This window comes from Astatotilapia calliptera, chromosome 7 (assembly GCF_964374335.1).
Source record: "Astatotilapia calliptera chromosome 7, fAstCal68.1, whole genome shotgun sequence".
Lineage (NCBI taxonomy): Eukaryota > Metazoa > Chordata > Actinopteri > Cichliformes > Cichlidae > Astatotilapia > Astatotilapia calliptera.
This window is the reverse complement of record NC_137428.1, coordinates 51,515,069-51,536,595: the sequence shown is the minus strand read 5'-3', so window position 1 is coordinate 51,536,595 and position 21,527 is coordinate 51,515,069. Positions and strand designations below refer to the sequence as shown.

Below are 21,527 nucleotides of genomic sequence, written 5' to 3'. Positions count from 1 at the left end.
ATGGCAAGCTGGGTCTCCACCCTCTTCTTCCTAATCTGGTTGTCAGTCTCTCAAGCCCAAAGGGGGAGTGGAAAAATCCCCACTGTGGAATTCATCTCTGAAACCCTGATTAACAATGTGGTCCAGGACCCACAGACTGGTCGCATCTACCTGGGAGCAGTCAACAATATCTTCCAGCTGAGCCCGTCCCTCCAGAAGGAGGCCCGCACTGAGACGGGCCCAAAAAAAGATGCCAAAACATGTACACCTCCTGCTTCAGGCTGTCAGGACACAGTGCTCATGCCCAACAGCAACAAACTTCTGCTGGTCCACCCATCCAATGGTTCACTAATAGTATGTGGCAGTCGGTACAGAGGCATATGTTCCCTCCTCAACCTGTCTAATGTAGAACAAGAGTTATATTACAATGACAACAAAGGACAGCGGACATACGTGGCTAGCATAGAGGATAATGTGAACGTGGTGAGCGTCATGTCCAACTACACAAAAAATGGCCGGACCTTCAAAGTGTTCCTTGTTGGAAAGGGCTATGGAAGCCTGGACAGTACAAAACTAATCAGCACACGAATCCTTGAGGACTACCAGGACTGGGTTGTGTTTGAGAACATCATTGAGGCATCAGCGGTACAGACGGCGCCATTTGTCCTCAAGTACTTACACGACTTCCAACATGCCTTCAAAGAGGATGGTTTTGTGTATTTCCTCTTTTCTCGGACTCTCGATGGCACAGATAACAAAAACTTGACTTTTGTGTCTCGTCTTTGTGAAAATGACCAACATTACTATTCGTACACAGAGCTCCAGTTAACCTGCGGTATAAAGAACCGGTACAACAAAGTCCAAGCTGCATATGTGGCTTTTCCAGGAAAAGAGCTGGCACGGGTCATGTCTCAATCTGGTAATTATGGGACGGTCACCTCATTCACAAAAGTCCTCTTCATGGTGGCTCATCCAGATGACGACGAAAGCGACTCTGCTCTCTGCATGTACCCGCTGAACTCCATCAATCAGCAGCTGATGGATATAATCAGTGCATGCTACAGTGACTCTGGGGAGATTTCTGGGGTTCCTGCTGTGGACGTACCCTACTCATCTCAAGCCTACACAGCATGCACTTCAAAAATTTCTGTAAGTGCTTCTTTGTCAGCTGACTCTAATTTAAAAGAATGTTTTGAAAAACTCAGATTAGTATAATCTTTAATGCAGTTATCACTTTTTATTATAAAATCTCAACATTTAATTCGTTCCCTGGATAACTTGTAATCTGACCATGGTATTAATTGTAATGTAATTCTATAAACTGAGTGAGATAAGCTGCTTCAGGCCATATAGATGTATAGTTAGGTCCATAATTTGTTGGAGAAAGACACAATTCTTGTAGTCTCTGTACACCACCACAGTGGATTTTAAATCACACAATCAAGATGTGGCTAAAGTGCAGACTTTCTTCTTTAATTAAGGGGTTACACAGTTTTTTGGTTTTGTTTGTTTAGCATTTGTCTGAATCTAAGCAGAGAGTATAGCCCTGTGCACTTCACATTTCATCCTTCTGTTTCTGTTTCGATCAGCAGTCACAGTAATCAGACAATAGTGACCCAGTTTCAGTGGCAGCGATACATGCCCAATCTGATCATGAGCTGTTTCTCTCCTCTCCATACTTTAAGAATATTTTTTGAGAGCTGTAAAGGTTCTTTCAGATTTTCTTTGGCAAAGTTTAATCTGATCCTCTTGTTATTGAGTGTCACCAATAGTTTGAACCTTGTTGTATTCCCATTCATGGAGGTGTCTTGACAATGATATGTCTACCTCCCCTGGGTGTTTTTGACTTAGATATTATGAAGCTGTTTTGCTTATCTATGGAAATCATTTTTTCAGGTCTTTATGTGTTGCTGAGCTGGCCATTTCATTCCTTATTTTTTAAGAAAGTACCAGATTATTAATTTCTTTACTCCTGAAGTTTTTATTATTTTTGATTCTGATTTATTTTTTCAGCTGAATGTTAGCCTATCTCATTTGCACTGACATGTATTTGGGCTCTAATTCCCAAATAAATTTTGGCGAAGATTTGGTAAAATGCCTTGAGTTAAAGCTTAAATTTAACTTCAATCACTTATTGATTATTTGATTTAGAACCTGCCTTTGTGGTGTAGAAAGACAAAACCACCAAAATTACGCCTTTGTTGAAGTTATGGGCCGAACTTTAATATGGATCACTCTCCTCTCTCCATGTACTAAATACACTTGTCAAATTTGGCGGTCTATTCATGTTTTAAAATTTTCCCTTTGCTGCCTCTGACATGTCAAGACCGCTGCTACCCTGCACCACTGGTTGATATTTTAGCTGTTTCACATCTCCAGCTCCCACCATAGGGTCTGCAGCTGTAGGGTATTTACTTTAGAGAGACTGAGCTTAATACCGAGATCAGTACCTACTCAGAAATACTTGAAGTATTCCATGAACAATTTTAATATGCCAAAGACTTTTTTAGTTATGGCCCAACTTAACTGGTTATTTTACATTTTTTACTTAGAATAGAATAGAATAGAATAGAATTCAACTTTATTGTCATTGCACATGCACAGGTACAGGGCAACGAAATGCAGTTTGCATCCATCCAGAAGTGCTTTAGTGATATAGATATATTACAATATATATTAGCAATAATATAGATATGTGAGTATATTACAGAAATGGGTCTATTATGGTATGTTATAATGTACACGGTATGAAGTATGTTGTGAATATTCTATAACTATAAGTATGTACAGGCTGTAGTGAGTACAAGCTATGTACAGGATATGAACAGGATATAAATATGAAAAACTATACAGAATATGAAATAAATAACTTTACAGAATCTGGGATATACAGCTATACAGAAATGGGAACTATGCAAGTTGTAAACAGTTGTAGGATTAAAAATGATCGAATGTACAGAATGATTATTTACACAGAGCTATACAGTAGTGCAGTTAAGATAAGTGAGGGTGTAGATAGTTTCTACAGAGGCTATATAAAGTGCTAGTGGTTGTGAGTGGTGGTTCAGTCCATGTTATTATTGTGTTTGAGGGTACAGTTGTCCATTGTGGGTGTGTGTATGTTCAGTCCATGAGTTTAACGTGGGTCAGATGTCAGGAGGCAGAGTTCAGGAGTCTGACAGCTGTGGGGAAGAAGCTGTTCCGGTACCTGGTGGTCTTAGTCCGGAGGCTCCTGTAGCGCCTCCCAGAGGTCAGGAGGGTGAAGAGTCCATGTGATGGGTGACTGGGGTCTTTGATGATTTTCCCAGCCCTTTTCAGACACCGCTTCCTGTAGATGTCTTTTATGGCAGGAAGTGGTGCTCCGGCGATGCGCTGGGCAGTTTTCACGACCCTCTGCAACGCCTTCCGGTCCGAGGCAGAGCAGTTCCCGTACCAAACTGTTATACAGTTGGTCAGGATGCTCTCGATGGTGCAGCGATAGAAGTTCAGCGATACTTGCATGTATTAGTAGTTTCTTGTTAAGTGATCGTTAACACGAGTTTTCCTATTGTTCTCGTCTCAGACTTCCAACTCTAAAGCAAATACTTACTTGTAATTTTTATTCATTATTTTAATTCATTATTGTAATCAAAGAAATGATCAGTCAAAACAAAGCCAATTTTAGATTGTAGATTAAAATAGTCGAGTGTTCAAAGCACATTTCCCATCTCTGTTATAAAGTTTAAGTAGGATACGAACAGTACTGCAAAGACAGTTAATGTTATTAGAGTGAAAAGCAAGCAATGTCTGATCGTCCCTTCTTGTTATCCTTTCCCTTTACAGAAGGATGCATTGGGAAACTTCAAGTGTGGTGCAGAGTATTTGCCTTCGCCTCTGGCAAGCAAGCCAGCATTTGCCTTAAAGGCAGATGCAGCGTTGACCATGTCGGTCCATCTGACTGCTGTAACTGTTGCTGTGGAGAATGACCACACGATCGCCTTTTTGGGCAGCGCCAACGGAGAGGTCTTCAAGGTTGAGTTCTCTTGTGGTTTTTTTTGTTGGATATTTTTTTCCTCAGTTTAAACTTTTATCTGAGGGAAGGTGTATCAAGTGAATTTAAAACCTCAAATTTCTCTTACCTTTTGTCTTTTGTTTATTTTGTCCAGGTACACCTGAGACCAGGTGAATATGGCAACGAGCCGTACTCCTATGTTGGCAACAACATAGGAGAGAAGGTCAACAAGAACCTTTTCCTTGACCAAAGCCAGAGCCACCTCTACATTACCACAGAGAAAAGGGTGTGTGTGTATATTTAACACTTATTATACATTAAAATTCTGGCAGAGTACTTGCTGGTGCTAAGACTGAGCTCCACAAAGACTGTATTCATTTAAAAGAGAAAAAAATAGATCCAAAGCAAAAAATTATTCTGTGGGTACACTGAAAAAAAAAGTTCTTTCAATTTACTTGATTTTATTGTGTACATCGGTCCCACATAATATGAATAAGTATGACTGACTTAATTTTCCACTTTCCCTCAAGTAATTAATGCTTGTCACATCAAAGTATTTTATTTACATCAGATTACTTTAAAAAAAATCATGTTTGATGTACTAATATTAATCTATTATCATAATATCAATGTATTGCATAATGTCAATATATTTTAATATTTAACACCAACTTATTTTTATTTGCCAGTGGTACGCAATGATATTATGTAATGTAAACACATTGCAAGTATGTTCTTGCAAGACAAATTATGGCTTTAAATCCTACTTAATTTTTTCAATTGAAATATTAACTGATCATTATTGACAAAAAAGGCAAAGACTGAGTGCTACTGAACAATACACCTTTATTAAACTGTAACAGCAGTGAAAGCAGCAATTCTGCCATGAACAAGTCCAAAATCGCATCCATATAAACTTGTTAACACATTTTTAAAGATAGCCCGCAGAACTAACTAAAAGAAAAAGTTAGTTTGAGAATATATTTGCAAATGTTTCACAAAAAACTGACCTTAGCAGCAAATAAAAGAAAGTGCTTATAGATGATCCTGTCATCTCTTACATATAACATTTGTATTAATTACACAATTGAAAATGTAAACTAAATTAAGACTACCTGAAAAAAAGCAACACGCTTTTATGAATAAACAGATTTACACAAATATAACTTGTGTGTTATTTGACAACAGTTTCAGCTTCTGTACAAGTATTTACCTGTACAAGATTTCAACTAAGTTGAGCCTTAAATGACATTGTTACATAACTAATACCAAACACCTACATGAATTTTAATCTTCATTTTAAACATGTAAGCAGGACATTAAGGTTGACTTAGAACATATTGCTAAAAATCGTCAGTAAAAATTTCTTCCAACACGATACCAAAAGGAAAAATCATCCTGCATTGCAGTCACATGAGGGGAAAGCAATAAAAACATAAGCAGTATAACGTTACTGAACACAAAATGAAAAACTGCAAAGAATTGCAGAAGTGCAGTCTTTGACTTCTCAATGAAACAGATGGTTTTTTTAAAGCAAGAACTTTAGAGAGTTTAGCTCCATCCAGTTCCATGAAAACCTTCTGGAAAACATCAAAGTTGAAGGTCCGCAGGGTAGGCAAGGTTTAATGCATACATGAGTCCAAATAGCATTGTCACAATGTGGACTGATCCAATCTCATGGCCAACCAATGGATAAGTATCAAGGAGTTCACAGAGTGTATATTCTTGTGGATACTGGGCTGAGCTCAAAAGCTCTGTGGTGCTCTCTGTACCAGCCACCAAGCTCTCTGACAATGTAGAATATGCTGTGGTACAATGCAGATATGGTTTTTCAGTATTCTGGCAATCCACCTGCTGCCCTTTGGGCCAGTACCATTCCATTTCTATACGTTATGCCCTTTAATGTCACACACTGTGCAAGGTTGACCTCTAGAATGTCAGGGAATATGTACCTAATAATAATAAGCTATCTCCTCTTTAAGCAAATCCACTAGAAAGGCAGATACAGCTGAGACCTCTAATTCAGACTTGCCAAGAGATGGGGAGTTTAGATGGTAAGCTATCATCATCTGATGTTTTGACTTCTGTAATCATAAAGGTAAAAATTCCACCATCACAAAAAACATTTTAATTGAAAAAAGATATTCCAGTCCAGAAGAGCATCAATGGTTTCTTTAAAGTACCAATCTTTCTCTCATTTATACATAATGTTTTGAGAAGCAGCTCACATATGTTCTACACAAAGTAGAAAAAAAGCGGGGGAAAGGGTCCTAATTTTTGTTAGGACAATGTTGGAAAATTCACAATATATCACTTAATAAGACATACTCTGTTGAACAAACTTATCTCCTTGTAGATATCTGCTGTATTATTTGGGCTTAACCAATAGAATAGTCAAGTAAGTGACACTTCACCTAAAACAATGACTAAATGGAAAAATGATTTGGCATTTATGGGCACAGGTAAAAACAACATTTAGTAACTTTAAATCAATGCAAGAAAAATGAGTAGTCTCAGTATTGTTTATAATCAAGTAAATAGTACTTTATTTAATCATGTAAATAAGAGAAACATGAAAGGCTTGTGTAGCATTAACTAAATTCATTTGTGCAAATTCAAAAGCCTCCCAATTCCCATTTTTTCAGTGTATGCACGGAGATATATAAAATCAAAATGATTTAGTCCGCTGTTTCATTAAGCTTTTTTAAGTTTGCGATTTCAGAAGTTTTGCTTTCATTATATTGACTCACATCTGTTTCTGCAGAGGGGGAAGAGTTTCTAATGTTGATGCTGTTAAACATTCAGATTTTATCTGAAAAATACTGATGTCTTGAAATAAGATCTAATGGATTGGCTTTTACATGTAAAAAAGAAAACAATTTCACCCTGGTTACAGTAAACATTCAGTGCTTTGTGTTGAATAAACTAAGTAATTAAACATGGGGAGAAGACACGAGAGACCCCACTCGCTCCCACTCTGCACACCTGCAACATACTAAGGAACATTTACAGCTACACTTTAAATACTTGTTATTTTTGTCCAGTGTCTCCCTTAAGGTGCACCTTTGATCATATTTCACGTTGTAATAATCCAGATCACCAAGGTGCCAGTGCAGACGTGCCTCGAAATGAAAGACTGCCAATCATGCGTGGGACTGAGGGACCCTTACTGTGGCTGGTGTGTTTTGGAGGGCAGGTGAGGATCACACACACATGCACACACATAAGTACATTCTTGCATGCATTTACAAATGCATGCACACAACAACAGACTAACACAAACACCCACACATGCAATTCCATCTGTAAAACACAGCAGGATATTTGTTCAGTGTTTTATTGCAGACACTTTTAGACCTATTATATTTATAACAGTATATATTGAGACAGTTCATTTTATGACCAACAGTTACATTTCTTTATTATTTATATAATTTTATTAAAATAATTTTCTATTAATCTCATTCCTGAAATGCTCACAACTGGGAAGTTGGAAAAAATATTATTTTTTATTACTTGCTTAAAGGTTATATGAGTTAAAAGTTGTCATATTATAAATATTAAATGTAGTTACCATTGAGGACCTTGCATGTTTTTCTTTTTGATACATAAATCTTTATTTTGTGCACAGACCCTGCTGGAAGTCACGTAGGCATTGAGTTGTTATTTACAAACTGACTTTTTGTGAAAGCATTCATGGCATGTGCAGCTCAGGCTGATGGGATTTTCTCATCCTTCGTCTGAAGGTGTACCAGGAGGTCTGAGTGCCGACGGGCAGAGGAGAAGAATGGCTGGTTGTGGAGCCCCAAGCAGCAGTGTGTCAAGATTGTATCCTTCTCTCCTTCAAACCTTTCCTGCAGAAAGACCGGCAAGGTACAGCTCTGTTTGTTCCTCACTCAAACTGTCTCTGACTTCCTTTGTTCTCTTTTATTGTCCCTCTTTTCTCTGCAGTACCTAACTCCACTTACATGCAGAGACTGAGTAATAAACTGGGAATCAAAGACCTCAAGCTCTAGGTCTTCCAGCTCTGTATTGATCCACCCAGAAAAATCCAAACTGTCTTATTATAACCTGCATGGCTGATTGTCTGAAGATGGAGAGCCTCTTCCTATTCCCCCATTTTTTACTTCTTCTGTGTTCCTGCCCGTCTGACTCACACATGAATTCCCATCAGCAGCATGTCACTCCTTTCTCTTTCTCAGTTTCTTTCTTTAAAAAGAGAAACAGTTTCTTTATTATAACTTTGGTTACACAGAGATACAAATTCAGTGAGATGTTACGGGCTAAGAAGCCACAGTTTCCAGTCAGTATGCTTTTGTCTGTCCAGGTGAACATCAATATTCCCTCCCTTCCTACCATTGGACACTCTGACCGTCTGCAATGCAAGATTGAGTCTTTCCAGAGTAACGGCATCATGTCAGACTCTGGTGAGGTCTCCTGTGATCTGCCCCAGCCTGGGCTTATACCGAAAACACCTGAGGGCCAAGGTATGGTCTCTTTAATTACCCTGCCATGTTTCTGTCGTCTTTAAGGTCTAATGTCTGTGCTTCTCCATGATGGTTAACGCTGCATTACTAACTGGCCAAGGTGGGAAATGGGCTGAAAAAAACATGAGGTTAAGTTAATGTCAGCTGGCAAATTCTCCATCATTTTGTTGAAGAACTTACAGTGTCCAACAAATTTGCACCAGAAAATTGCACGAAATCAACACACTAATCTAATTTAAGCTTTATTATTTCAGTTTATAGTTTTTTGTATCAGTAGTCAGCAAACATCTTGCCCAAAACAAAGTGAGTCCCATAAAAAAAAGTCCTTTATAAAACAAAACATGAAACTTTTTTTAAATACAGCTCAAGTTTTGGCTTTTATACACTAATATGCAGTTCAGGCAGTTAAATAATCACTGAACTGATTCTGAGGAGATTTATCAAAATATTTAATCGCTCTGTTTTTTGTCTTTAAATGTACAAGCATACTTCACATCTTTTATATAAAACTTGTATTCACATAAACAGCTAGTGTATCACATTTTAACCACTGTTTTACTGTATCTTCAGACTTTGTGGCCGTGGCTATCAGGATCTTTGTGAATGAGACTGTGGAGTTGGCCACGCGGGAATTCATGTTCTACAACTGTGCTGCCACAGTGAGGAAATCTGAAAACACACCGTGAGTCAGGCTGTTAATCTTTCAGTTCTGCTCTGTCACTCAGTGAAAATACACAGTGACATGGAACACAGCATCATCTGACAACCTTGATGTAAATGTATCACCGTGCATGAGCAGATGAGAGATCAAGGCTCTGTTTGTAAATTGTGATGCATGGTGGTTTTGAATGCACCTCTTGCATTTTCGCTCCTGCTTCTATTACCAAGCCGAGGAAATTGCCTCAGTTTCCTTTTCATTAATCAAAAAAAGAAAGTCGATCCTGGCTGTTTTTTTCCCCTCATTTTTTTCTGCATTTCTTTCACACAGAGGAACGTGTGATGAACGAGCTTTGCTTATGTGAAGTTGCAGAGATCCATTTCATTGTCAGCAACATAGATTTTTGTGCCGGACGCTCTCTTATGAGTTTGCATGTTTTAAATGTTGTTTGTGTGTGCTTTTGTGTGTGCATGCTCTACCCTGATTGTGCATGTGAAAGTATTTCCTTATCCAAGTTGGTCCATATTTCTGTGTTTTCAGGTGCATGTCATGTGTAAGCAGTCAGTGGGGATGTCAGTGGAACACGCAGGACCACACCTGCAGCGATGCGGACAACAGCGTGGTTGTTTCCCACATCATCAAGCACCGTCAGGTTAGTTCTTTCTGACAGGTCAAGGACTCTTTTCTGTCATGTATGTGTGTGATAGATGTGGAGAACGACTATAGCACAAGTTTTAAAGGACACATCTAAACTTTACATGTGATTCACCGCCTGAGTGGTCCAAACTCCTCCTGAAAAATTAATAAATACACAAATCCCACTATCAGCTGCCACCATCTTGCATGACAAACGTTGCAGGGTGGAGGATATCAGATTCCACATCAGCGGATGTTTCAGCGATATAGTCATCTGTCGCCACAGATGAGGGCGTCCGTTAAGTGGTTAGCATGTTTAAAATGTAAATTATTAAAGTATCTAATTTGTTTTCATTCTGTTTCAGAGCGCAAACTGTCCTCGGTTCGAGAATCCAGATCCTGTGCTCATCCCTGTGGGCTACAAGACTCGAATCAGCTTTGAAGGCATAAATCTGAAACATTACCAGGTAAACTGGCCCCACTCCACCCCCAACATGCATCTGAGTTCCAGGGAAAGAAACACTCTCTTTCTGTTTGTGGATTTCCCTTGGACAGGAGGAAAAAAAAAAAAAAAAAAAGGTCGATTTTTAGGCTAAAAGAAAGGAGAATGAGCCAAACTTGTTTCTTTTTTTTCTACTCTTGCATCTGTTAATGAGGGGTTTTAAATTGGCTATAGGTGTAAGTGTCAGACTGTATGGTCGCGTTTCTCCTGCAATTGAAACCTCTACAAGTTGTATCCTACTTCCTGTCCCATGACAGCTGGGATTGGCTTCAGTCCTCCCACTAATCCCCGCTGTGTAGGATAGGGAATTAAGAAAATAAAGTAATGCATCTGTATGATTTCACAGAGATGGGGTCCCCCATATCAGGTGTACAGTTCTGGCTGTAAGCGATGATACGGCACTCTTACCAACTATTTAAATGTTGCAATTAGAAAGAAAAAAAAAGTAGCTTAAAAGGGAGTGAAAGGAAGCAAAAATAAATAAATTTTTTTTTAAAAATGGCTCGTTTAGACACACGGGACCGAGTGGTCTGTAATGAACTGAACTCACGCGCAGAAACCCAGAACAGAGACAGCAGATGGTTTAAGGCTTAAGCTCTGGAAACGTGGCAAGGACAAAAGCAATAAAACGTGGCGAGGGGAATGCAGAACTGGGGCGAGGGAATGGGGCCTGAGATGCCAACTGGAGCTGGGCAGGAAACAATCACACTGAAGAGAGAAGACAGTGGAGTTAGGGAGGTAGTGGAAGTAGCCCTGAAGTGGTAAGCAGTTAAGTATAGCAATTCTTACTTGCAGTAGGTGGAAACAGAGAGTTGAGACGGGGTGAGCCAAGATGAATCCAGAAAATGAGTTGATGACAAACTCAGCGTGTGGCTTAAATCACTCTGGCTTGATTGCCTGCAACTGGCTCCAGGTGTGCAGGAGCTGGAGGAGGTGGCCCTGCCCAGGGGCAGATCACAGGTAGGTTCAGGAGCCTCATAAAGCTAACCACCGCGGACCATGACAGAATGAACTTTGGGGGCCACACCAAAGTCCAATATAAGATAAATAAGGATTATTTTGTCTGTGAATCATGCAAAGCTACTCTGGTAAAGTTTTGGAAATGGAAGTAATGACAATAGTTCCCCTTTAAGACTGGAGTGTTCTGCTGGAAGAGGGCTTAAAACGCACTTTTTACCATTCAACCGTAGCGAACAGGTGTGAGGACACCCAACTTTGTGAACAGAATTACTCAAAAAATCTTGTGAATACAATAACTCAAGACGGACGTCTCCTTGGATGTTTAAACTTACCATAGGCAAATCAAGGAAGTTAAGGGGTGGCACTGGGGACCGTCAGTATTTTTGTTTTTTGTCATGATTATGCAGAGTATCTTTCCACATGAATAACATTACAAATCCCAATTCTTACTATCAGACAGCAATATAAGCTGTAACAGTTCACTTAGTTGTCACACAAAATACATCTTGATCATTTTCTTTGAATGTGTGAGTTCTGATGGACTTTATTGGTGCAGGTTCCCGGGGATCCATTCATGTTTCATCAATCAAGGTTTTGACAGCTGATCTTTCACAGCTGTGAAAATCAAAACTTGTAAGCCCTGTGTGAAGGTTTTGTAATCACACAGCTTTCTGGGCTGTTTCCCTTTTGGTTGTTGTGTGTATATGTTCAGTGTTGCTGATTTGATTTTACACACTTGAGTAGGATCAGAGAAACTGCAATTGTTTCCATGCTCTATACAAAGAAGAGCATCAGAGAACAGTACTGTAAAAGTATGATCAGCATGAATACACATCAGCATTTTTGTGTTTGTTTGTGTGGTTCTGCAGGGTCATCATTTCACCATTGGCAGTGAGCTGATGACAAAGGAAGAAGATGTCTCGTTTGAGGGGGGACCATTCTACACATTCAGTAGCTTCAATGTGAGCATGACCCCTCGTTTGACATTTGTCTTGATGCAACACACTCAACACAGGTCTTTGCACTGTGACTGGTTTGTGGTCCTAGTATTCAAAGTACAACCTAGAAATACACTGAAAGAGTGAATGTATATATTCTGCAGCAAAAAAACTGTGTGAAGACTTTCTGTTTGTGAACAGCTGTATTTATGTTCCACATTTATAAAAGAAGTCAACCTTTAGCCTTTTTTCACATTCCCTTTGATATTCTCTAGCTCCCTCTAATGGACATGCTCCCCTCGCTGGAGAGTTAAACACCATCTCCACATTGTGAACTTTGTGATTGGGAAGCTCAAACAGTGCTTAGCCTCCAGCTATGTTCTTTTCTAACATTGATTTCTGTAGCTGAAAATCTGCCAGACTGGGTATATATTCTTTTTTCTTTCTTATTTTCCCTTGGCGTGGGGGAGCAGCAGCCCACACTGTTTGCAGAGAAGAGCTTAAGTGCCATTAATCACAGGATTCTGCATTAATAATTCATTTTCTTCCAATTTCTTAGTTTTTCTATGATAAGTCACCGGAGACCAATGTTCTGTTCTACGTGAAGGACAAGGAGTCTGGCGAGAAGATGGACAGCACGGTGAACGGTGTGTCTTCACATATTAATGAGGAGATTTCATTTTAATGCCCTGTGTGTACACGGCAAGTCCCACTGTGGGGCTTCAGCTGGATTTAAGGAAGCTACCTTTAATCTGCACTTGAAAATTACAAAACATTACTGCACAATCTAACAGCTTTGTACATGAAGGATTCAGATAAATGTATGTTACTGCAGGAGTCACTTGAAATTAGATTGTCCATCAATTTTTCATTGAAGATGCAAGAATATGCTCTTTGAATGTACAATAACATAATATTGTTTTTGTTTCCTCACTATTATCTCTACAGTCACACTGTACAACTGTGCCGTTGAGAGGAACGACTGTAGTCTTTGTAAGAACGCCGACCCAAAGTACAAGTGTGTGTGGTGCAGCAAGAAGCTGGCGTGTGTGTATGAGAAGCTCTGCGATCCTCTCCCCAGCAACACAGAGTGTCCTGACCCTGAGATCACCAATGTGAGTCGTCACAGTGCTGTCATGACTTCATGTTTACCTTTGAAATGGAAATGGAAACTGTACCTTCTTTAAAATCTTGTGATTGGATGCAAAAACACATTGACTGTGGTGATTGGACTGAGGTCTTCACTGGCCGTGTATTTTTCTTCCACAGAGGAGTTGGGAGTGTGTTTCTCCTTGAGAGTGTGCGGCGCTGTTCCTTAGCACATGTCGATCGGATCAATTCTTTGTTTGTTCACCTAATTGTTCGTGCCTCTTTGTCATTGATAAAAATCCATCAGTAATTGTGTTTATATCATTCTGACAGAGGCTATCACCTAACCGGCTGCAGCCTGACAGACAGAGATACTGCAGATAAATCACCATGACTTTGTATGTTGTTGAGATTCAACTTAACAACTATACAAAGGATTCCAGTGAGATTTTCTGAAGACGTTGAGAGTCTGCAGTGTTGACCTTTATGGTTTTATTATTCATAGACACTTGTGCCCATGTTCAGGTTAAACTTTCAGTGTCCAATACCATAACAATACCATAATAATAACATAATAATAGCAGGAAGCACACGTATAATCAAGGACACGTTGCAGTAAACATCATACCTCCACTTGGCCTTGAATGTTAAATACTTAAGTCAGCTCAATAGTGGTTAAACAGACTGTGTAAATCTCTTGTATGTTCTTATTGCACAGATAATCTGGTTAAATCCATTTCCAATCCCTTCTTCCTATAAACACCCTCCTATTACATCTCCACATCCAGATCAGCCCTCTTTTCGGCCCCGTGCTGGGAGGCATCTCCATCACCATCAGCGGCTCCAACCTCGGCATCGATCAGGGAGACATTAAAAGCATCACGGTGGCTGGGAAGCCCTGCATTCATGAGCCAGAAAAATACTCCGTCTCCAAAAGGTAAAGTTGCCCACATGCAGTTGTGCACTATGCACAGGACATGTAACCCAACCAATGTTGTATACTTAACTGTGTTAGGAATACTTTCCCCTTGCTCAGGATAACCTGACTACAGGTTTTAATTAGCTCATTCTACAACTGTATTGATCTGAGTCTCCAGACACAGTTTGATTTAGAGACAGTCACAGTTTCCAGAGGGAAATGTCAGTAGTAGAAGTATTCACTTTTTTTCCTTTTCTTGTCACAAATGTGCAAGACAACAATGTAAAAAAGTCACGTTACAGATTGATTGTTCAGTAAACTTTTTATAACCGTTCAAGCCAGGGTCAGTCTAAATAAAGAGTGGGCCAATCAGCCTTTTAATGATGTTTTGGTTTTTAAGCATATCATTTGAATATATTTAAGTTATTTTCTGGATAGGAACATAAGGCGCAGATTAAAGTGAAATTAAAGCTATAATATTTGCATGTAAAATATAGTGAGGTATAACAGCAGAATATTGAAACACTTTAGTAAAATACAAGTACATGGAAATTTTACTTAAGTTCTGCACTTAAATAAATGTACTGAACTTATTTGCTTTCTGCTGCTACTACACCACTGAATGGCACTCAAGCACTTGCACATGGCTGCTGATTGAGAGGGTCTTCTGACAGGGACAGAAGCAGAGAAATTGTCTGAAGAAATCACGCTACACTCATAGCTGCTTAGTCAAACAAATAATTAAACAGTTGAACCTGAATGTGAACAAACAAAAACAACTGACTGCAGTTTTTTAACTGTTGCCTTATCTACTAAACTAAAACAAGAGTTTTAGTTGTTAACTATGTCAGTGATGGTCTAAAGATTACAAAATCAGACTTCTCCAGTGTTTCCAGTTTGTTCTCTTAAATGGCAAATCCAGGTTCAATAGTTGTGTAGGGTGGACACCCTGTCTAAATGATGAGACCTAAAAGGCACATACAGCTGACTGTCATCTGCATAGACATGATAAGAAATGTCAGTAAAAGATTGGACGATGCCAAAGAAAGGAAATAATATAATATGAACCCTGTGGACCTGGACTGAACCCTGTGGAACCCCACACATGAACCTGCTCATCCTAATAGAGAAAATCCTGTCTGATAAGAAGGAGGAAAACCAACACAGCACCAGAAATATAACCCAAAACCTAGAACCTATTAAGTAAAATGTTATGAAAAAACAAGTACGAGTTACAAGAAAACAAATGAATTTATGTGCAAATGGTCAAAGATAACACCATAAGTTAGGACCAAGTATGTGTGAGTAGGGCCCCAAACATGTTCAATAAATTTAAAGAGAGGAACTCCTGAGTTGTAGTGCTTGATGGATCCTCAGCATGAATATCCCCAACAAATGTGATTCTGTGTATATTTAATAGTGGAAGATAAAAATCTTTAAAATAGCATACATAGCAATTTTGATCATAGTTATCTCAAAGGAGCTATAAAAATTATATTAATATATTATATAAAAAACAATAGAATTTGACATAAAAATATATTTTTCAAAATTTCACGTGTTCCACGTCTACAGCCGGACATCTGCAGTGCACTAAAAGTGAACGTTCTCCATGACATTGTTCTAAAAATGTGAAGCTTCATTCTCACGCTGCCACGACTCAGAGAAAACGTAAAATTCTGTTTCTCACTACAAAAAAAGTCATTTTAAAAATATGACTTGTTAGCAGTATAGTGGACATTACCATCATAAAACTGTTGAAACTTGCCTTAATATGTAAATAGTAAATAATTCTTTACCCAGTTTTGAGTTTCCAGGTCAAGTCCCAGCATTTATTTTTGTTTATTTATTAATTTATTTTTTCTGTTGTTCTGATCAGAGTTGTGTGTGAGATTGGACCTGCTGATAAAGCTGACTGGGGACAGGTTGAGATCGAGGTGAATGGAGGGAAGAGAGGAACCTCCTCTGTTTCCTTCACCTACAGGGTAAATGCATATACACACAAACACACTCACAAACACACACATACACTGTCCTCAGCTGCACGTCCTCTGTTGAGTTGTACAACTTTTTATTGAGAAATTAAACTCATCCAAAAGCTTTCAGCTGATTTTGTTGTTTTATGGACTGTTTTATGTTTTCCATTTATTAGCTCCAGAGAAACTCTTATCAAAACATACCAAGGGCATGACAGTTAAGAAGACTGACCAAACATGCTAAATGTAACAGTAAATTAGGCACCTAGATGCACATTGCTGTGGTAATTTACTGTACAGTAAGTCAAAATGTGCAGGCATTCCTCTTTAACCAGATGCTGTGCAGCAGTTCCCTTTGTCACTTTAATACTCTAAGAGGCTACAGCGTAGCTATTTAACTGGCTTTTCATATCTCTGGCTCTGCTAAAGCTTCCCCACAGGGGAGTGCTCCTCCTAACTGTTTGCTCAGCAAATTGAGGCAGATGTGGTGCTTGTGGGAGTTTGTGTGTCTGAATGTTTCTGAAAGAGTGGGTCGGGTTAGATCAGGCTGAGAAGCAATGTTTCTGACATGGAGCTGTATCTGTGTGTGTTATTCTTGTGTGTGCCAGCATCTGCCAGTAGTTAGAGTGTACTTGAAATATGAGTGTGTATTAAGGTGGCATTTGGTGACACCCTCTCCCCTTCATTAGGACCCGATGCCTGAGGAGGTGACGCCAAATAGAGGTCCTAAAGCAGGGGGAACCCTCATTACAATCTCTGGACTATTTCTGAATGCTGGCAGTAAGGAAGATGTCCAGGTTACCATCGGAAGGGTGAACTGCAGTGTGTAAGGATTTCTTTTTTTCAATAATTCTCATTCAGACCAAACTTTTTCAATTCAGCCTCTTTAGTTAATAGAGCTACTTGTTATTCAGACATTTAATTCTATGCAAATTCTGCTTTGCGCACATTTTGAAGTCCATAAATTGATTTTTTTTTTATATATGTGTATATTCTTGAAGCAAAAAATTGAATTGACCTAAACTTTAGTGTCACAATGAAGAGGGAGTTTTTTCTCTTACAATTTTCCTGTACTGTTGTGACCACCAGTGCTCTGTCAAAACCGATTCGCGGTGACATTTTAGGCAGAGGTAACGGAAAAATAACGAGCAAGAGAAGCAGCAAAGACAGATTTTAACAAGCTGTCAGCCTGCTGCCATGTTGGCTTCCACTGCACAGTGACCTTGTGCCACCCCCACTCCTTCAGCCAGAGAGTACTGAGCTATGTCCTTGTCTTGGCAGGGAGCACTTTGGAGAAAATATCACCTGCAGGACAGGAGAATACCGCGTGGATAAAGTGCCCTCTGACCCTCTCGACGTCGTAATGAAGTATGGAAAGAGAACCACAAAAAGCATCCCGGCTAGCTTTCGGTTTGTTGAAAACCCCACTGTGCAGGATCACCAGCCCAAAGCAAGCTTTGTCTGGTCAGTTTAACACAGCAGTATGCAGTCATGGTGTTTGTGACATTCACTCTATCTGTTTGTTACATGTTGTATTTTTACTGCCTTCATTTTACCTGCAGGGCAGGATGAAAGTTCAGGGGATAAATGTGTATGTTGTTGTCCTATTTTCATCCATTCAGACTATTGATCTCCTAATACGAATAATATGACCAAGTACTAAATGCATTCTGTACCTACATACAGTCTTACAGAGTAGGTATGATCGAAAATTTGCTCACTCTCCCTACAGTGACTGACATTGTTATTTTCAGAGTTCATATTTCTGAAATCTCTAAACTTCAGTGTTTCGAGATTACTGTCTCAATGGACAGAAATAAGAGAATAAGACACAGGCTGAGTTTTGCTTTTGAATATGTCCTTTAAAATAGAAATAAGAAAGCTTCTAAGTTGACATTGTTTTTGATCACAATTCTGCCACATGATTAGAAACACTGACTAGAATGATAATCATTAAAATTACCACACGTGCATTTTAAGAACCCTGCCTGTCTTCCCTTAATTCTCTCTGTGTGCTTGTGCTCTTATTTTTGTGTGGGTAGGAGTACAATTCCTTAATATGCATTTTCCTGTGTTTTTGGTGTGAATACATATGTTTGTGTGCGTTTTAGTGGAGGGAGGAATATTGTGGTAACTGGCACCAGGTTTGACATAATCCAGACTGCGATCATGAAGGTCCAGGGACGTGACTGGTCATCTTCAGAGGTTCCTGTTCATTTTCCTCATCTTCCTCTGAGTCAATGCACTGATCCACCTCTAAGAGTCATAATTTCTTAGATTTGTCCTTACTCTTTCTATTGAATGTTGTAATGTTGTATTAAATGTCGTAATCAAAACCTTACAAATTTCTGACATATAACAATAGAAATGCAATTTATGTGACTACTCATTTGGCTCGTTAACATATAGAACATACATCAGAACAGAAAAGTTTGCTTTATTATTTTTATTGCTGCTGCATATTTTCTATGGTGTAATTTCCTTTATGACATGTCATGCTTGTATTTTTTATGTCCTTTTGTCACAATTTACTGTCCCTCTATTACACAACATACTCAGTTTGCCCATGAGAAGAACGCCACGGTCATCCAGTTTCAGTCTCCAACAGTAAACGGCTCCGCAGACCAGCACTTGAAAACAGTCATTAAGCTGGACAACTGGGAGAAGGAGCTGAAGCCCTTTTTCTACCACCCTGACCCCAGCTTCAATAATCTACAAAACAAGATCATCACTGCGAACAGCATAATTATCGTTACTGTGAGTACAGCCATGAGGTCGCTTTAATATAGTTCTAGTACAATGATTTGTTTTGATTTTGTTTTTTCTGTCATAATAGAAAATAATAGAGAAAAAATAACAGAGAAAATCCCAACCATCAGAAAACCCTCTATGAGCAAGCACTTGGCGACAGTGGGAAGAAAAACTCTTTTAACAGGAAGAAACCTCTGGCAGAATCAGGCTAAAATCCAGAGAGGTGTACAAACATATAGTGCGTGAAAAAAAATGAGTGACGAAGAAACACTCAGTGCATCATGGGAATACCCAGCAGCCTATGCCTATTGCAGCATAAGTATGGACTGGATTCAGAGTCACCTGATTCAGCCCTAACTATATGCTTTATCAAACAGGACAGTTTTAAGCGTAATCCAACAAATCCAAACGGTGAGCTGGTTCCACAGGAGAAGGGCCTGAAAACCGAAGGCTCTGCATCTCATTCTGCTTTTAAATAACCTAGGAACTACAAGAAGGCCAGCGTCTGAAAGTGAAGTTCTCTATTTAGGTGATAAGGTACTGTGAGTAAGATAAGATGGGGACTGAATATTAAAGACCTTTTGGAGGATTTTAAAGTTTTTTACAATAGATGCTTACAATATTTATCTTTTTCTTTACTTTTGGTGTATAACAGCTCATAGCTGTCATACAGTACACCCATTCCCACACATTACTCATAAAGTGCTGCTGATAAGGTTTTCAGTGCTCATTGTATTATCTGTCTAATTAACTTCAGTCACTGCCCTTAGAGCCTTGGATTCACTCTTCCTCCTGCAGGGTCGGGGATTCTCCAAAGCCATGACAGCAAAGGAGGCTCAAGCCTTCGTAGGTGACGTTCAGTATGTGGTCAGCCTCCTTCAGGATGATAAGCTGTTCCTGGTAACACCTTCCAGCCCACCTCGTGCTCACTCCACACAGGTGGATGTAAAGGTCAGGCCACAAAAAGACAAACGGATGACACAATGTTATTGAGGACATGGTCCAACTGTTTTATTTCATTGAAAGTTCTAACAAGCTACAACGCTCTAACGTGACTTCATAAATGAAGGCAGTCCTCTGAAAATTTAAAAATATGGAAGTATCAAGAGAGTGAACTTTAAGTACCCAGTTTAATTTATTTTTTTCATTTCAAAAACCTTAAGCTCCCAATTTAGCAGAAAGTTACGTTCTATCCCTACTCCAGTATCTTCCCGTCTTTACCTTTGGTAAAATGTGCAGCGCTTGTGTAAATAACAAGATTTCCACTCTTTTGTTTCCCACAGATCAAGTTTGGGAAAGGGGTGTGGGTGGTTGGCTCAATGGAATTTGAGGACAAGAATTATTCCCTCTACATGATCATCCGTATTATCCTTCTGGTCACCCTGGTCACCATCACTATCTCTGTCTACTGCGCCACACGAGCTCAGTTGTTTTAGGTTTGTTTTAAGAATCATATCATATACATATACATAATCATATCATATACTGTGTATTCATCTATCCCATCTATTTATCTATCTGGCCAATATATATATATATATATATATATATAACATGATAAAAACATTTGCTTACAGTAGCACTTCATTATTATAAGAATTATTCACATTGTTTTACGCATTAAAAATATGTTTTTGATCTTTTTGCCTTTTTAACTCTTGTAACGTTCCATACATTCAGCGCTTTAGAGGCAAAGTGCTTCTGCTTTAATACATTTAATAAACTCAGAGACAATTCATATCTCCGGTTTCTTTCAAATATCTGTTTCAACTGGACTCTCACTTCTCATCTTTTTTGTACTTTACTAGCTGTTTATAAATAAATGATTAAGAAATGACCTTAAATTATTACAGATCACTGCAGAGTACTCTCTGCAGTGATCTGTAATAATTTGAGAGGATTGCAGTTGGTCTGGGCCACCATGCCTGTTGACCAGCTGCATACTGATACTAGCATACTGATGTTGGCACTGACTACCACTAGAGGGCGACTGTGTTAATCAGTTCTTTGCAGTCACATCATTTAGCCAGACGCCTTCTAGAGATCAGAGGCCGTAACAGCGTCATTACTACATCTAAGAGTCAAATTCAAACCATAATTGTCATTGCATTCCTGATTCAACAATTTTACCTGCTTTTTCTAAATTTAATACATTTTAGCTTACAGCTAAAACTGGTCATCATCTCTGCACAGTAAACCAGAAGGATTACTCCAAGTGTGAGCACCCTAAAAAGTATACAGCCTCGCAAGTAACAAGTAAAAGCATAAAAAAGCTGAATAACCATCAACAGTTACTTTGCACTTCACAGAATATTACCTTTGGGTTTATATAAAACCTAAATCCTCTCTCAGACTCACATATAACAGTCTTCCAACCACAACAGTAAGTAGCAGCACTAGTTTTTTGTAGCTTGCATCAAAAATCCAGCTTACACCTGAGAGTGTTGAACAGTCTGTACTGTACTGTAGTACTCAACCGTACTTCAGTTTTATTAGCAGGCAACTAATTATGCTTCAGAATCAAATATTAATATTTTGTACATTTGGATCTCAACCCCCCCACTAAATGTGAACTAAGCTTATCTGTAGTGATATAAAATGGAATACAAAAAATAAAATAGTGCTTCTTCCACCACTACTG

General features: G+C 38.9%; 1 protein-coding gene across 1 annotated transcript; it reads left to right on the top strand.

Moving 5' to 3' along the window:
- LOC113024953 (plexin-B2-like) lies at nucleotides 1-20,624 on the top strand. Its single transcript, XM_080303817.1, has 20 exons — nucleotides 1-1,128; nucleotides 3,802-3,990; nucleotides 4,125-4,256; nucleotides 7,066-7,166; nucleotides 7,717-7,843; nucleotides 8,298-8,457; nucleotides 9,028-9,139; nucleotides 9,656-9,767; nucleotides 10,117-10,218; nucleotides 12,083-12,175; nucleotides 12,711-12,798; nucleotides 13,100-13,266; nucleotides 14,029-14,177; nucleotides 16,039-16,144; nucleotides 16,825-16,961; nucleotides 17,417-17,599; nucleotides 18,247-18,340; nucleotides 18,695-18,892; nucleotides 19,685-19,837; nucleotides 20,170-20,624. The coding sequence occupies exons 1-20, from the start codon at nucleotides 1-3 to the stop codon at nucleotides 20,320-20,322; spliced, it is 3,684 nt and encodes a 1,227-aa protein (XP_080159943.1). The 3' UTR covers nucleotides 20,323-20,624.
- Nucleotides 20,625-21,527: the final 903 nt, after the last annotated feature.

What these genes read in the sequence shown, in the direction of transcription:
- LOC113024953 (XM_080303817.1), top strand. Translation starts at nt 1, where the DNA reads ATGGCAAGCTGGGTCTCCACCCTCTTCTTCCTAATCTGGTTGTCAGTC. An exon ending in TGGTGTGTTTTGGAGGGCAG is followed by an intron (nt 7,167 to 7,716) that starts GTGAGGATCACA and finishes CTTCGTCTGAAG; the next exon opens with GTGTACCAGGAGGTCTGAGT. An exon ending in GATGGACAGCACGGTGAACG is followed by an intron (nt 12,799 to 13,099) that starts GTGTGTCTTCAC and finishes TTATCTCTACAG; the next exon opens with TCACACTGTACAACTGTGCC.